This window comes from Simochromis diagramma, unplaced genomic scaffold (genome assembly GCF_900408965.1).
Source record: "Simochromis diagramma unplaced genomic scaffold, fSimDia1.1 OVJJ01000483.1, whole genome shotgun sequence".
Taxonomy (NCBI): Eukaryota; Metazoa; Chordata; class Actinopteri; order Cichliformes; family Cichlidae; genus Simochromis; species Simochromis diagramma.
The window spans coordinates 1,651,186-1,666,385 of NW_024386835.1; the positions used below are offsets into that span (position 1 = coordinate 1,651,186).

A 15,200-nucleotide genomic window follows, 5' to 3' on the forward strand; every position below is an offset into this window, starting at 1 on the left:
AGCCCTGTACTTGACTGGTTTGTCTGCTTTATTATCAAGGAAATAAAAAAAATAAAAAAAAGCTGTTGACAATGGAGCAAAACCAAATGTTGCTGATAGAGGCTTTTTTTTTTTTTCTTCAAACTGAGACACTCTTGTCTAGGCCTGTCATGTTATTTTCCTGTATATCAACACACTAATGTTCGTCTTGCTTCTTGTCCGGAGACACAGTAGAGATAGAATATCAGCAAGAACCACTCAGAGACATACAACCTCCACCAAGGCAGCTCAGTTTCTTGCTGTCATTATGTAGGATTAGCTAATTAATAAAAAGAAAAAATACATTTTATAAATGTTTGACCTTATTTGACCTTGAACATGTCAGAGGTGCAAAGTATTTAGGAATCTCGTGGGTGAGGGTGGCTGTAGCTCAGGAGGTAGAGCAGGTCACCTACTGATCGGAAGGTTGGAGGTTCAATCCCAGGCTCCTCCAGTCTGTATGCCAAGTATCCTTGGGCAAGATACTAACCCCAATTTGCTTTCCGATGCATCCATCGGAGTATGAATGTGTGTGAGTGTAGTTAGAAAGCCCTCAGTATAGAGGTAGTGGGTGTGACTGGGTGAATGTGGCGTTTTGAGTACTCTGGGAGGGTAGAAAAGCCCTATATAAGACTCAGTCCATTTACCATCGTGTCCTAAATCCCTGAATGCTGTCAGTAGAAACAGTGGTAGTAAGAAACATAGTTATAAATAGGTCTGTAGAGCAAACTATTGGCATTGAAGCAGAAGTCAAAGCTCAAATGTGACTTGACATTTTAGATCTTTACATGGTAGTTTCTATATGTTGACCTTACACACCACACACTAAGAATCATAGAATAAATAAATCATACAATAAATCCTTAAGCTGACCTTGAAGACCTTGGTAGATGTAAGCCAAATTTTAATGGATTGTTAACATGACCTCCACATACCTGCAAAGTTTTATTAGAATCCAAGCTATCACATTTATAGTCAGATTGAGAACACTCAAAGAGGCATGCAAATGCTACCAAAAACGTACCCTTCTTGGCTGAGGTAATGACAGCTTTTACTGATAAAAACTATACAAGCAGATGCCGTCTGTTTATCATGTGGGCAATGGACAAGGTAGTTAGGTGAATGCTTTCCACTGTGGATGTACTTTATATTAATGTTGTTTTGTGTGTGCGTCAGGGGGAGAGAGGTCCAATTGGCCCTGCCACAGTTGGTCCGCGTGGTATCCCAGGAATCCCGGGGGAGCGAGGAGAGCCGGTCAGTTGTCAAACATGTCTCTGACTGTTTCTTGATTGTGCTGTTGGCCTCCATTTTTGATGTTCCCTACAGAATGCTGCAATAAATGTTGTCATTCCTCATTCAAATCATTCTTCAAGAGTTCAGTATGTTTGGATTTGAGCTCACTCTTTCTAGGAATTGGTCACCAACAAAATCCACCTTATAACACCTTATTATAAGCATCACATTTGTGTTTCCTGACAGTAACGTGTAATTGTTATCCACAAAAGTTGAATTAAACATGATACATTATAATGCCTGGCAACCACCTAGCAATTTTATTTTAGCTTTTATGCAGCTAAAACACTTTATGAAAGCATCCCATCATTTCAAGTTCATGACAATAACATCTCATTTATATGCACAAAAGTTGAATTATGCATGCCTAGCAAACACATTGAAACAGGCTAAATTGAGCCATTTTAATCATATAAACATCTTCAGCTTCTTCTTTTCTTTTCTTTTTTTACTTTTCTAAATGTGATTAACTATATTACTTTGCAAGCAGCATAAAGTAAACACTGCTGAACAAACAGTTTTGTAGAATTGGCATATATTAGTTATCACTAATTATTAGAGGTTCCCAAGAAATACTAGTCCTGTGTATTAAGAGCTTAAGTCACTATTGGTGATTTAACCTTCCACTTTGACTGTGAAGTTCTTTCATGTGTAGCACCTGGTCTCACTTTAATGAATTAATGCGCTGCAAGCCTCTCTGTGGGTCGTATAAGTCCTAATACCTGTCCATGTTGCAGGGAGACATGGGCCCAGATGGAGCCAAGGGAGACAGAGGAGAGGCAGGCATGACGGTCAGTGCTTGATCCTTACCGCAGGGGCGTAATCCGAAGACATCAAACGATACACATGCACGCACGCACACACACACAGTTTTACTTGGAGTGGATACCGGGGTTGTCTTTGCTAAGTGTGTTTTGCCCTGTTTCTTTCTTATTTTGGGTTCAGGAGGAAGAGATCAGAGAGTATGTTCGCTCAGAGATGAGTCAGCACTGTGGTGAGTCTTACATGCACTCCCTTTGCTAATTTATATCAGCGTTGTCCTCAAGTCGAACTTCAGATGTTAATCACAGCACATGAGTCACAGCCATGGCTAAACTTTGAGGAAATATAATTCCATCAGAGCGGTTGGAAACCGTAGTGACCGTACTTGACTGTTTAAACTGACCTTTATTATTCCCCTCTCTTTGTGCTTCCTTCCTGTCCATCTGTCTGATGCTCAGCGTGCGGAGGTGAGTGAGCCATTCAACTGCAACAGAAAAAAAAGCTGACAGAAGGGCTATGATTTAGCATGAGTCACAGTAATATAGTGTAACACATATGTCACTATAGATAGATGGTGACATGGTATCTGATAAAGACAAAAAGTACATTTTGTCTTGTTTAGCACCTCAACTGCATTCGTTCTGAATAAGTGGGCTGCATGAAGGTTTAGACTATATCTTGTTTCCATGTGCATTACTTCTTTTCCTTTCTTTCACTTCCCTACAATGCAGAGAGTGAACAACATTAGCTAAAATAAGGATAAAAAACAAAATATGCTGGCAACATTAGCAAGGAAGCATACACATACTCAAATATACAGTATAAATGGTGTGTTCTCAGGTGCAGCAGATAGTAGGTCCACATTTTTGGTTACTGGCACTTTAAAAAAATAAAACATGTTCTAGTCGTGTGATGAATATAGGCTTAGAGCTGCGGTCCCCAACCTTTTTTGCGCCACGGACCGGTTTATGTCCGACAATATTTTCACGGACTGGCCTTTGAGGTGTCGCAGATAAATACAACAAAATAAAACTAGTACCGGTACCGAAAAAAAGAAGATTTGTTCTTAACACACGTGAAAAGACCCAGGAAAACCGAGTTAATGATAAAAACGATAACAAAATAAAGCTAAAAACCCTGAAAACCATACATTTCACACCCGAGCCCTAACTCTCGCGGCCCGGTACCAAATGACTCACGGACCAGTACCGGTCCGAGGCCCGGGGGTTGGGGACCGCTGGCTTAGAGTGCAGACTTAGTGCTAAGTAGTTAGTACTGAAATTGGGTTGACATCAATTGCTGACTCAGCCACTGCAGAATATTCAATGTTTACTTTCAAAAACTCCTGGATTTTGTTCAAAGTATGTTTTGAGTCATTGCACATCTGTTCTGTGAGAATCCGTCCTGTCAGCTTTGGTGCATATGGGTGAATGTTTCCATGTGCAGTAATGTGAACAGGAAAGTACACGCCATGATTCACTAACTTGCAGAACCACCTTTAACAGCACTAATCGTTTTCTGTATGACTTTACTAGTCTGCAGCCTGGTTGTGAAGGACTTTCAGTTCACTCTTCTTTACAGTGTTGCTTCACTTCATTGCGGCTTGTGGCGTCTGTTTATGCACAGTGCTGTTAAGGTCCCACCACAGCATTTCAATCAGGTTGACTGGGCCATTGCAAAATCTTCTTTTCTTTTCCTGCTATCCTGTTGTCGGTTTTATGCTGTGCTTGAGATCAATGTCCCACCATTTGACTCACTTACACTCAAGTTTTAGCTGTCGGACAGATGGTCTCACATTTGGTTCTAGAATACTTGTGGTTGACTCAGTGACCGTAACGTGTCCAGGTGCTGTGGCCACAAAACAAGCCTAAATCATCAGCGCTCCACCACCGTTCTTGACATGAGGTGTTTTTGGTGATATGCTGTGTTTGATTTTCTACAAACGTGACAATGTGTATTATGGCCAACATCGGTGATTTTTTTCTGTTTTTACGTATGTGGTTTGTTCAGGTTCAGCTTAGCTGCCATGCTTGACCCTGGGGTGAATTTGCTTATAGGAAAATGGTGGCATTGTGTTAAAACACATCTGAAAGCTCCAGACGTCAAAATGTACGCCTTCATAGATGTGGTCACACTTACTGATGATCAGTTACAACAGTGCATTTGATTATCAGCACCTTGCTGCTACTTATCCAGTAATGATGCATTTACTTTATCAGAGGACTGAAAACTTTCTTTTTGACTCTTTACATCTACTTCCAAATTCACCCAGCTGCCTCTCCCTTCTGTCATGTCATCAATAAACAATGACTCAGTGTCCTTGGACCCTATTCGTGCTCATGCATCACCTTGCCTTTCTATTGTTGAGTTTTATAAATGGTTTGCAACTTCTGGTGAATCTATATTTTCTCCTGTGAAGACTTCTGTTTACGGTGATAACAATATCCCCATTTCTTGGAGAATATTCTTCAATTAACTAAATGTTATGGCGATGTTTTTCTTCAACATAAATGAGACCCTGCACTTATCAATCACTATTATCTTGTGTGGCTATGCTTGGCTTTTAAATAGTCTAGCCCACTAGTATGTTCTTTTGTCAGTATGCACCAAGCTATTTATTCTGAGACTCCTAACAGTGGCTGGATGATTGATTTTCTTTGTTTTTGCAAGCATGCCCTTTTTTATTTGCATTGGGAGCTATTTGGTGCATTGTGGCCACTGCTGCCTAATGTAAATGCCACACTTGCAATCATTTCCAGACCTTTTCCTGCATAAAAATAGGAAGAAATAATGAAGAAATGGTTCAGACCTGGTCATGAAACTCTTTTTAACATTTGAATTTTGTTCTCCAAGTGTAATTGGAGAACTTGAGTCTCTGATAATAGGATACAAAATAAGATAATGTATAAAAATTGCTGGAATTTGGTCATTGCAGAAATCAGTGCACTATTTTTTTCAGTCCCTCGGAAAAAAAATGCTTGAAGTCTGCACCTTAAGCCACCGTGAGCAACAAGGTGTTTACTGAAGTTTTTTTTTTTTTTTTAACAGATGATGGCATAAATATTATCAGTGGTTTTCACGAAATAACTTTACTGAAAGTTTATTCAGCTTCTTCAGATAAATCTTGAAAAAATCTTTCATTTTTGTCCTGTTTGGGGATTTTTAATACCTGATTTATTATATTTCTGTAAAAGTAAATAACATGGAATATGCTAAAGTAAATGAATCAAATGAAAGCTGATGTGAACCTCCACTGATAAACTTTCCCAGAGTTTGCACTAATGTGTTTGTTGCTCGAGCTGTTAATCAATGCAAGACCACATCAGTGTTATGAAGCAGCACCCGCATGAGATAAGTGTTGGTGAGGCAGGCTGTTAATAAATACAGTATGCAAGTTTGAGGCCAACACAAAATTTACCTCATGTTTAGCTGATGTATTATTATCTAAGAAATAGCTGCATGTTTAATATTGAACAACTCTGTAATAGTTTTAGTTTACAGTCATTTTTGACTGGAGTGACACAAGTCTTTATAGCACTGATTTGAGTCCTTAAAGGATTAAAACCCGTTTTTGTGAGCTTTTCCTACAGTGACAAAGTCTTGCAAAAACTCAATGAATCCTTTAAGCTGGTGTCTGTGTTGGAATGGTGGAATGATTTTTTTGGTACTTTGGGGTTGTTGTTGGCTTATGTTTTACTACCAGAATGTTCTGTCCTCTCTTTTTTTTTCACCATTTTGCTTTTTCAACCCCCCTTTTCTCCCTTGTGTAACATTTTCCCTGTCCCTCTTGCTTTCTGAATTCTGCCTGTGCCTGTCTCGGTGTCCCTGTCCTATCTGGCTCTCCCAGGTTCAGGTCCGAACATTCGGTACCCGCCAGTCAGGGCTCTGCCTACACCAGAGCAACAATTGGCGCTGAAGGGTGAGGAGGGTGAGTGTTTCCTACCAGTCTGTCCATGTATCTGTCCTAACAAGCACATTTAACTGGTCGTCCTTTATTTGGAGAACTCTGAGCATTTGGGTGGTTTTCTCATCAAGAAAACAGAGAACTCCATTTCTGTTCTACCGACAAAATAATATATACGTCTGATTACATAAAGAAAAATACACTGGTAGAGTATGGGCCTTGTTTTACTGAGGTCAGTTATTTTCAGGCCTCGTTCAGTCCAAAAATTAGAGGTTGTCATTGATGTCTCTGATGATCCTGCCTGATGCTGCTCTTCTTTCAGGCCGTGAGCTGCACATGGTGGTAAATACCAATGACCCAGACTACGAGCATGTCTACTCCGTCGAATCCTATGACGACCCCTTGGAGGAGATGCTCTACTTCACGTCTCCCTCGGCCAACCAGAGTGATGGTAGTTTCTGTTTTACACTATTTCCAGTGTTCTCCTGAAGTAACATGCTTTAGTATCGCAGACATGGGTGAAGAGAGAACAGTATCCTTCAACTTCTCAGCTTCAGCAATAAATCAACATTTTTGGCCATCATGACTGAATATAACCACATTATATAATGGAGTGATGGTGTGTCAGCTGATAGCTTTCTATGCATTCACTTGGCAAACCTCATAGAGAGCACAGTGATTAAACTGCATCTATTCTGCCTAAAGTTGCTCCTGCAAACCAATTGGAAACCCATCTCACCAACTCATGCTATGTCTGAATTAATCAGTGTCATAGTCTGTTTTTTAAGCCTCCATTACACCGTAGTAAAAACAGGATGGCAGTCTCTCTGTGACTAGGAAAAGTCAGTGGTTGCCAAATGATTTCACTGAATTCTTTTGTTGTTGGTGACCGATTGCAAGTAATTGTGGCAACCAGTTTAGATTGCAGGAGAATTGCACAGGTCACCTCACTGGAGGCGACGTGTTTTCAAAAGTTTTGTCAAACAATAGCGGCCTAACTCAGACTTACTGCAACCTCTCACAGACAGATAGGTGAAGGTTTGCAAATACTCACTGTCTAATTCTTGAAAGCAGACATACTGCCAGTGTGTGGGTGGCGATCTTGAAACTGTTGGAAGAGTTGCCTCCAAAAGTGAGATCTTCTGCTTTTTATTTCAACTTGGAGGATTGCAGTTATGCACTGGGGCACCTGTGTGTCATGTCCCGTAGTTAGAAACCCTTGCTACTAAGGGTGTCTTTAAATTTGTTGTCTTAATTTAATTGATACTGAACATTGACATTGACATTATCTTGAAGTTAAATGGCGCAGCAGATTAAATAGTGGTAACTGGTTACTTCTGGCATGTTAAACTGTTTGTGTTCTGTTTGAATTCATCACTTGTGTCTGAAGAGAAACCATGAGACTGAGAAAACTGTGCACATTAATTTAAGCTGTGATTTGATTCTGCACCATCATAACTGGTATAGAGATCCAGAATACGCCTTAATAAATACCTTTTAGGATGTATACTGCAAGACATTTACATCAGATTGCAACATGTTCGCAACTGTTTCCAGTTTATCACAGTTAATCACCGTAATATCAGACAAAAATTTCATGTAATTGTCAATTTGACTCAAACTAGTAAAGATTAGTTAGACTAAAGCTGCAATCATAGTTCAGCAGTGGTAGCATTATCGCGGTCTGCTGGCAGTTCATGGATAACGGGTCTGCTGGCAGAGAGCATCCACTGTTGATGAAAGCAGTGTTCAAAGTATGTGGCACAGCTGGTTTGTGGGCTACTCTCACTTGTGCTGTTTTTGGTCCGTCAGACAGCCTTGGAGAACAGTGAAGTTATAACATAGAAAACAAGTGTAACTCCGTCTTTTTATCATTTTACTGTCTTGACGCACAGACTTAGTCCCCATCTTTGAAGCAACCATTTCAGCCTGTACATACTTATAGTTATAGAATATTCACAACATACTTCATACCGTGTACATTATAACATACCATAATAGACCCATTTCTGTATTATACTCACATATCTATATTATTGCTAATATATATTGTAATATATCTATATCACTAAAGCACTTCTGGATGGATGCAAACTGCATTTCGTTGACCTGTACCTGTGCATGTGCAATGACAATAAAGTTGAATTCTATTCTATTCTATTCTAAAAGCAAGGAGATCACAAATCGCTGGGCATAGTCGCTGTAATTTTGGTCTTCTGTTTTTCCAAGTGTGTAGTTAGGAAGCACTCGGTTTAGAGAAAGTGTGGGATTGGGAGAATGTGGCATGTTCTATAGAGCACTTTGAGTAATCCGGGAGACTAGAAAAGCGCTACATAAGAATCAGTCCATTCACTGTTTGAACAGGGTTTTGTCATGTTACTTTTGCACTGTTTTGCATGTTGCACATGTTGTTATTACATGGCTTGATTAAGGTACACATTAGGCTGACATCTGGGGCCAGAGCTGAAACTGTTCTGGGCCAGCACAGGGCCAGCACTGTGTCTGCAACTGGCCCGTGGCTGCACACAAATTACACATGGCCCACATACTGCAAAGACTGACGGCCCTTTGGTGGCCCAGATCTGGTTTGCCAGAGGTGGCCCACACATGGGCCAGCACAGGACCACCAGTGTGTCTGCAACTGGCCTTGTGCTGGCCCATGTGTGGGCCACCTCTGGCAAACCAGATCTGGGCCACCAAAGGGCCGTCATTCTTTGCGGTATGTGGGCCATGTGTAAGCACATTGTGTGGGCCTGATCCAGGCCATACCAATTTTGCTATGAGGGGAGTAGCTGACATCATTGTGTAGCTGCATTGACAGTGCCATTTTGTCACAGTAGTTACTGTGAGGTACAGATCAGGTTATAGAGTTGGCATTCAGAAAGTTTTGGTCTACGACATATCTACAGTGCAGGAAATTAGCACAAAAGTATAAATCCCCTTTAAGGAACCCCTGATGCTGTGCTCCGCACTTTATGCTTCCACGCCACCAAATAAAAATGACCGCAGGGGGATTTAATAATCTTCATTTGACTATAGTGGCTGTCATTATACTTATGAAAAAGTCACTTTTAGTCAGTAACTATGACCCTGACTTTTGCCAAATGTATTATATGTGCTACACAATTTTCTGTTTCACGTGTTAAACCCAAAAAGGCATGCCAAATTTATGCTTTGAAGCCATAATTGAGTTTGTGCTGGTGAAGCAGCTTATCTTATGTGCCTGCTTTTCAATTTGTTTTTATTTCATCATAATGAGACTCTATTGCCCTTGAGTATTTATCACACAGCCTACTACAAGCCCACACCATCCAGAGCCTGTGACCTGTCATGTTGACAACATGGATTGTTCAGTCTTTGTCCCCCATTATCATTGTTACCATTGTGTTTAGAAATTTTCTGTTGACCTTGTCTGTGCTGTTTGCTGTGTTTCTTTGGTGTGTCTGTGTGTGCGTCGACAGGTGAGGTTGACAGAAAGAAATCTGAGAAAACAGTCAGAGTTGAACCTAACAAATCAGCAAGTGCTGACGATCAGGCAACAGCTGATGGTCAGGAAGCAGTCAAAGTTACACATCTGAAAGCAGTCAAGTCCAGAACAGTCAGGTCCAAGAGGAGAGTCAAAGGGGAAGGTAAACCAGCTCATTCGTCATCCTGTTTGGGGATTTATTCATCCTTACTACTGGCCATCTGGTGTCTGTCTCTCTGTGTATGTCTCTGGGTGCATTGGCTGCTCTGCTGTTGTCTGTTTTTAGTTTTTTTTTAAGGGTGTCATACAGTATTATTTAAGACAAGCATGCATCCAACAAAATAAGGCAAAAACAAAGAAGTGTTAATATGTTGCTTTGGAAACAAGAAGTGTTGAAATAAATAGATTGGCTTGACAATCTCATGATCTTGTTTCCTGCTGCTTCTTATTCCCACTGATCCTGTTTGCCTGGGCTGCCTTGGTCTTGTTTTCTTTGTGTCTATATATGCACAAGTTTTACATGTATGCATGTGTTCTGCAGCTCCAGCAGACCCGTGCTTGCTGCCCATGGATGAGGGAAGCTGTGGAAAGTACACTATGCGCTGGTATTTTAACAGACAGGCTCAAGCCTGCAGGCCCTTCATCTACAGCGGCTGTGAAGGAAATGACAACCGTTTCCTTCACCTGGAGGAGTGTGAAGAGACCTGTCTTGGGGAGGCTGATGGTACAAATAGAAGCAAGACACAGACACACTAGTTTAAGTCCAGTATATAATGCAAGCAAGCTAACAGTTGATCTTTTGTGCAGGTTCTCCTCCCTTTAAGAGAGCGCGATGATTGTGGCCCACTTGTCCTCCGCCACAGGATGGTAGGCTTTTGTAGATCACTATGATGTCAAATGTCAGTGGTTTTATTTTTGTTTATTTATTGTTGTTTTGTTTTTTTAACCTAACCAAACTTTACCCTGCTAAAAAGGGAGACCGCAATGCCTCATAGGTCTGTTTTTTCTTTTGCTTGTTTACCTGACTTTAACACATCTCAGTTTAACGATTCCACCATACTACAGTATTGAGTGCAGTTCATGTGGAACGCTGCTACAGTATTGATACTAAACTGCCAAACTCATCGTACAGTGGAATAACATCTTGCTGCTTAGGAAGGTTACCAATTTGGTGAAGCTCAGTATGTTTCAGTAACTTGCAGGTTGTTTGAGGGAGGCTGTTGTTTGCAGGTTGCAATCATTATTCATCATTTGCAAGATGCTTGCAGTTTCACTTATTACCTGAAAGAAATTGCTAAATATTTCACATTAAGTTAGTTTTTTTTGTTTTGTTTTTTGTTCTGATTTTGTTTTTCTGGTGTTAAATTTCAAACTGCAATCCTTTACAAGCTCTGTTCATAGAAACACAAAAGGACCAAAAATAGAGGATCGTAAACGGTAAACATATTGGCAAACATTGTGTGTCTCTCTCTTGCTATAATACAATGCTAAAAAGGCACAGTTCATTTCAAACTTAGAGAAAATACACAGGAATAAATGACGTTATTTCAGCAAAACAAAAACAAGGGGAAAAAAGCTATATGTAATTTTTCTTTGCAACGCTGAATGACTTTGTTTTAGACGACAGGACAAACAGCATCTGTTATGAACTTCACTCTAATGGTAACTACACAATGCTGTGTAATAAGGTGCAGGTGTAGTTGTACTCTATTTCCATCTATGTACACACTGTTTAACTGGCTCTGTGCTATTTAGCAAAGAAGAAAAAGTTGACACCAGTGTAGGTTCTGGAAACAAAAGGCGTTACCTGCGCAAAGTAACAATATTTTTTGTGAACTGATTTAAAACACTAAAACCATGAACAGGTTGTAGTTAAAAAAAAAATGCCTTTAAACCCTTAAAGCCTAAACTTTGAAATAATTGCCAAAATATTCAAAGTTTTTTGAAAATCCATCCATCCATTCTCTTCCGCTTATCCTTGTCAGGGTCGCGAGGGGGCCGGAGCCTATCCCAGCTATCATAGGGTGAGAGGGGCAGGGTACACCCTGGACAGGTCACCAGTCTGTCGCAGGGCCAACATATAGAGACAGACAACCATTCACATCCACATTCACACCTATGGGCAATTTAGAGTTAGCAGTTAAAATAACCCCAAAAATGGAATGACAAAAATGAAAAATAAATATTGATTTGCATATATGAGTTTTAACTTAACTCATATTTGTCAAGTTTTTGGGAGAAAAAAATCACAGTGATGACGTGGAAGACTGAAAACCCATGAATCAAACATGGCTTTAAAGGATTAAAGGATAATGGCGTCATATGTTACATGTTAACAGCACAGAGTATTTAGGTTAAATAGCGTGATGTAAACACATACACCCTGAAAAACAAAGAAATAACATGAAATGTATACAACTAGCCTCAGCCTTCACACCAGGCTTTCAGAAACGGTGATTTCCTGTCTTCACCTGCGGCGCATCTTAAGAGCTGATCCAAACTTTACTTCTTCAGTTTTCTAATGTTATCCACGCAAACGTTAAATAAAACTCCAGCCCGCAGATTCCTCAAATAACCCCTCGCACTTCTCTCCATGAAAATAATTATGCAAGCACAAATATATTTGACTATTATTACGAATATAGTTTTATCGTATCTGTTAAATATGAAGAATCAAGCGCAATATTCTGCCAATATTTTGTACATACTGTTTTTATCATTATTTGTGGGGAGTTGTGTTACTGTTAATGCCTGCTTGTTTACTTACCAGAGAAAAGGTGCTATTTTTAAATGTATTTTTATAGTTTGTTGAAGGTGTCTTTGTGCGGTGCAGACATTTCTGTTTGTCATGGAACATTTTAATAAACATTTCAAATAAACCAAATGTCTGACTAAAAACAAAGTTGTTGTATGCTTTCATTTAGCGATGAATCACTTTTAGCTTTAAACCTGAAGAGCATGAAAACAGGTTTGCATATTCCATACTGCAGTCAGAAATAATGACCTTTCCCCAACTAAAATCTAAAAGTGTCTCAGTGAGCTTTAAATAATGATGACGTTCTCTTTCTTGATATGATCTGTGTCTGCTCGTGAATAGAAGATTTATAATCAAAGACATGCACTACATAATATTTTTAGTGGCAAAGATAGGGAGATAAGAAATGAAGCGCACGCGTGTGTGGAGGTGTATGTGACTGATTACATGTTCTAATTTCATCAGTGGATTTTATTAATGAGAGGATTTTCTACTTGTTGGCCACGGCTCCTCCTCCCTCCGTTTCTCCATGCTTTCTGCCCTCGCTTGATTTCCCCTGGTTCGAGTCTCCCTGATGCCATATCAGTTTCATCACACTCCAGCTGGCCTCACACAGCTTCATCATCTCGTCTTCCTCTTACTTAAATTCCGGCGTTATCTTTGCCCTGCATCGTGCTTTAGGCTTGCGTGTGTTTATCAGGAGGTTGTGCGACTGCTTGTAACAAGTTATGCACACTCTGGCAAGGATGTGGTTAGGGTTAGTTGAAAGTGAGTGTGGATACAAAGATGAATATGTGGAAAAGGGCACAAACGGACCACGATGCACTCTGTTGCAATGCTATGTTAAAACGCTGTCATCTAGACATCTAGGAGTAATGTTTGCATTTTATCTGAGTATTCATGCTCAACATTCAGTGTATGGTGCCGGAGATTTGGTAGCTATAGTTTTTTTTCAGTAAAACTCTGGAGTTGTCTCCACTCTGTCCAAGCAAGTCTAGTAATTCCTCATCAGACTCACAAACACATTTCTTGTAGGTTTTGGACTGTACAGATATTTATGATCATGTTGTAACCGGGAACAGCTTTCTCCAAATGGTTGATGCACATCATCTTATTTTTTTAAGTATCTAAAAGTACTCCAAATTACAATTAAAGGCCTTACAATCATTTTTATAAAATTAAGAACAAATACAGAAGATTTGTTAGCAATATTTGGAAAAAAATATCAATGAGCAACACAGTCCCATTCAATTTTTATAGTACTGTGCAAAAGTTTTGAGCCTGTTACAGCCTGAACTCTCTTGGGAGGATTTCCCTGTCATTTAAGGAGTTCTCCAGGCTCCTTGAAGGACATTCAAAGTTTTCAAAAAAATTTGAAAACTGATTCATCATTTTACAATGTATAAATGTATAGTCAGCAGATATCTGCAAGAAATGGAATTCAGTAAGATTTCTTTTTACAGAATTTCAAAGGCTCCTTTTAAAATTGAATATAGAAAAGCCCTGCAATGCACAAATTGGAGCAGTTAAATGGTCCAATTTCTCTCAGTGTAACTATTTTTAGTGTTAAATATAAATGTTCTTAAATGCTTTTACATTTCAAAGGACACCAGGACTCTCTGAGCCCTCAGTCAGTTAGTTACCTGTACCAGGCCAGAAGCACCTAAGTTTCATCATCCACACAACTTTTTTTTTTTTTTGACTGACCTACTTTCTGATTCTTGAAAAAGCTTTCTTTTACTCAAGCACAAATCTGACAAAACAGGGAAATTCAACACCTCATGTAGCAATGATGTGTGTGTGTTATATATATATATATATATATATATATATATATATATATATATATATATATATATATATATTACACACACACATTGTTATCTCTAAATTGGCTCAATTCCTCGTATTTGTTATGTCTGTTGTGTGAGTGCTTATCTATGGTGTGTGTGTGTGTGTGTGTGTGAATGGCACACACCCATGCGAATTTTTTCATGATTGGAGTGCTACAGATAGATTTCACATGTCCTAAAAATAGCAGCCATCGCTGATTTCAGCAGCCGTAACAGCCAGCTTTACACAAGGCACCAAAGCCTTTAGAGCCGTCTCACAAGTCTTTGAAAGGACATGTGAAGAGAGTAGCGTGTGTGTGGGGTGGGGGGGTGAGCTTATGTGGAAGACTGACTGCTAAATTGTGGTTCTATGAAACAAGGGGACTTTTAATAAACATAGCTAATTTCATATTCACCCTCCTACCTCTGGGGGTCCTCAGGCTTCTCTCACCCTGAACGCAGACAGACGTAGACTCTCCAATTTTCGGCATTCAAGGTTGTCCTTCACAGATTTGGGTTTGAAACTTGGCTGTAGGCAAATGATAATTTAATATGAACTAATATTGCACTTTATTTATGTGCTAAGCTGTATGTATGCTATAGTCATTCCCATCAGAGCAGTACTACTGGGACAATAGTCATGAAGGAATGTCATTGAGGCTGTGGTGTAAAGCTGATGTAAAAATGTAAAGATGGGAGTTGCTGGTTTAGCGTTCACTCTATAAAGCTTGGATTCTTTCAACAATGCCTTCTGTATGAAGACAGTAAGGATTTAATGGCTGTTTTGTTTATGCGTCTTTGATCGTGACCCTTCAAGGGTATTTTTGAAACAATATGATCCTTCTGCTCATGTGTAGCTGGGTCTAGTAGGGCATGATTAGGCACATGTAGTGGCTCCCTCTGCCTGTGTGAGCTGGAACTGCCCTTTATTGCCTCTCTTGGATTAGAAGTATGCAGAAACACGTTCAGGAGTTGTTCATTTTTCCTCTTCAGTGACCTTGGCTGTCTAAAGCCCCAGGGTCTTGGGTTGGCAGAGAGCTGGATTGGTAGAACCTCGCCAAGAGAGAGAAGCAAGCCAAAGTCTCTCTCTTTCTCTCTCTGTCACTCCTCTCACTCTCACTCTTGCTCTTTTTTCTGCCACCCACTTCCCTCCACAAGTACAAAGGCTGT

The 15,200-nt window shown here is 39.9% G+C and overlaps 1 protein-coding gene across 5 annotated transcripts in view; it reads left to right on the forward strand.

Moving 5' to 3' along the window:
* col7a1 (collagen, type VII, alpha 1) overlaps positions 1 to 10,994 on the forward strand; it is a 70,323-nt gene extending 59,329 nt beyond the window's left edge. For 3 of the 5 annotated variants that reach the window (XM_040028719.1, XM_040028718.1, XM_040028720.1), the window contains 9 exons: positions 1,195 to 1,272; positions 2,049 to 2,102; positions 2,257 to 2,305; positions 2,532 to 2,540; positions 5,921 to 6,001; positions 6,300 to 6,428; positions 9,439 to 9,606; positions 9,985 to 10,167; positions 10,251 to 10,994. In XM_040028719.1, coding sequence (XP_039884653.1) covers positions 1,195 to 1,272; positions 2,049 to 2,102; positions 2,257 to 2,305; positions 2,532 to 2,540; positions 5,921 to 6,001; positions 6,300 to 6,428; positions 9,439 to 9,606; positions 9,985 to 10,167; positions 10,251 to 10,279 — 780 coding nt within the window. In that variant the 3' untranslated portion in view covers positions 10,280 to 10,994. The remainder of the gene's footprint in view (positions 1 to 1,194; positions 1,273 to 2,048; positions 2,103 to 2,256; positions 2,306 to 2,531; positions 2,541 to 5,920; positions 6,002 to 6,299; positions 6,429 to 9,438; positions 9,607 to 9,984; positions 10,168 to 10,250) is intronic. The other 2 variants (XM_040028722.1, XM_040028721.1) reach the window with 2 other exon arrangements.
* The last annotated feature ends 4,206 nt before the right edge of the window (positions 10,995 to 15,200 follow it).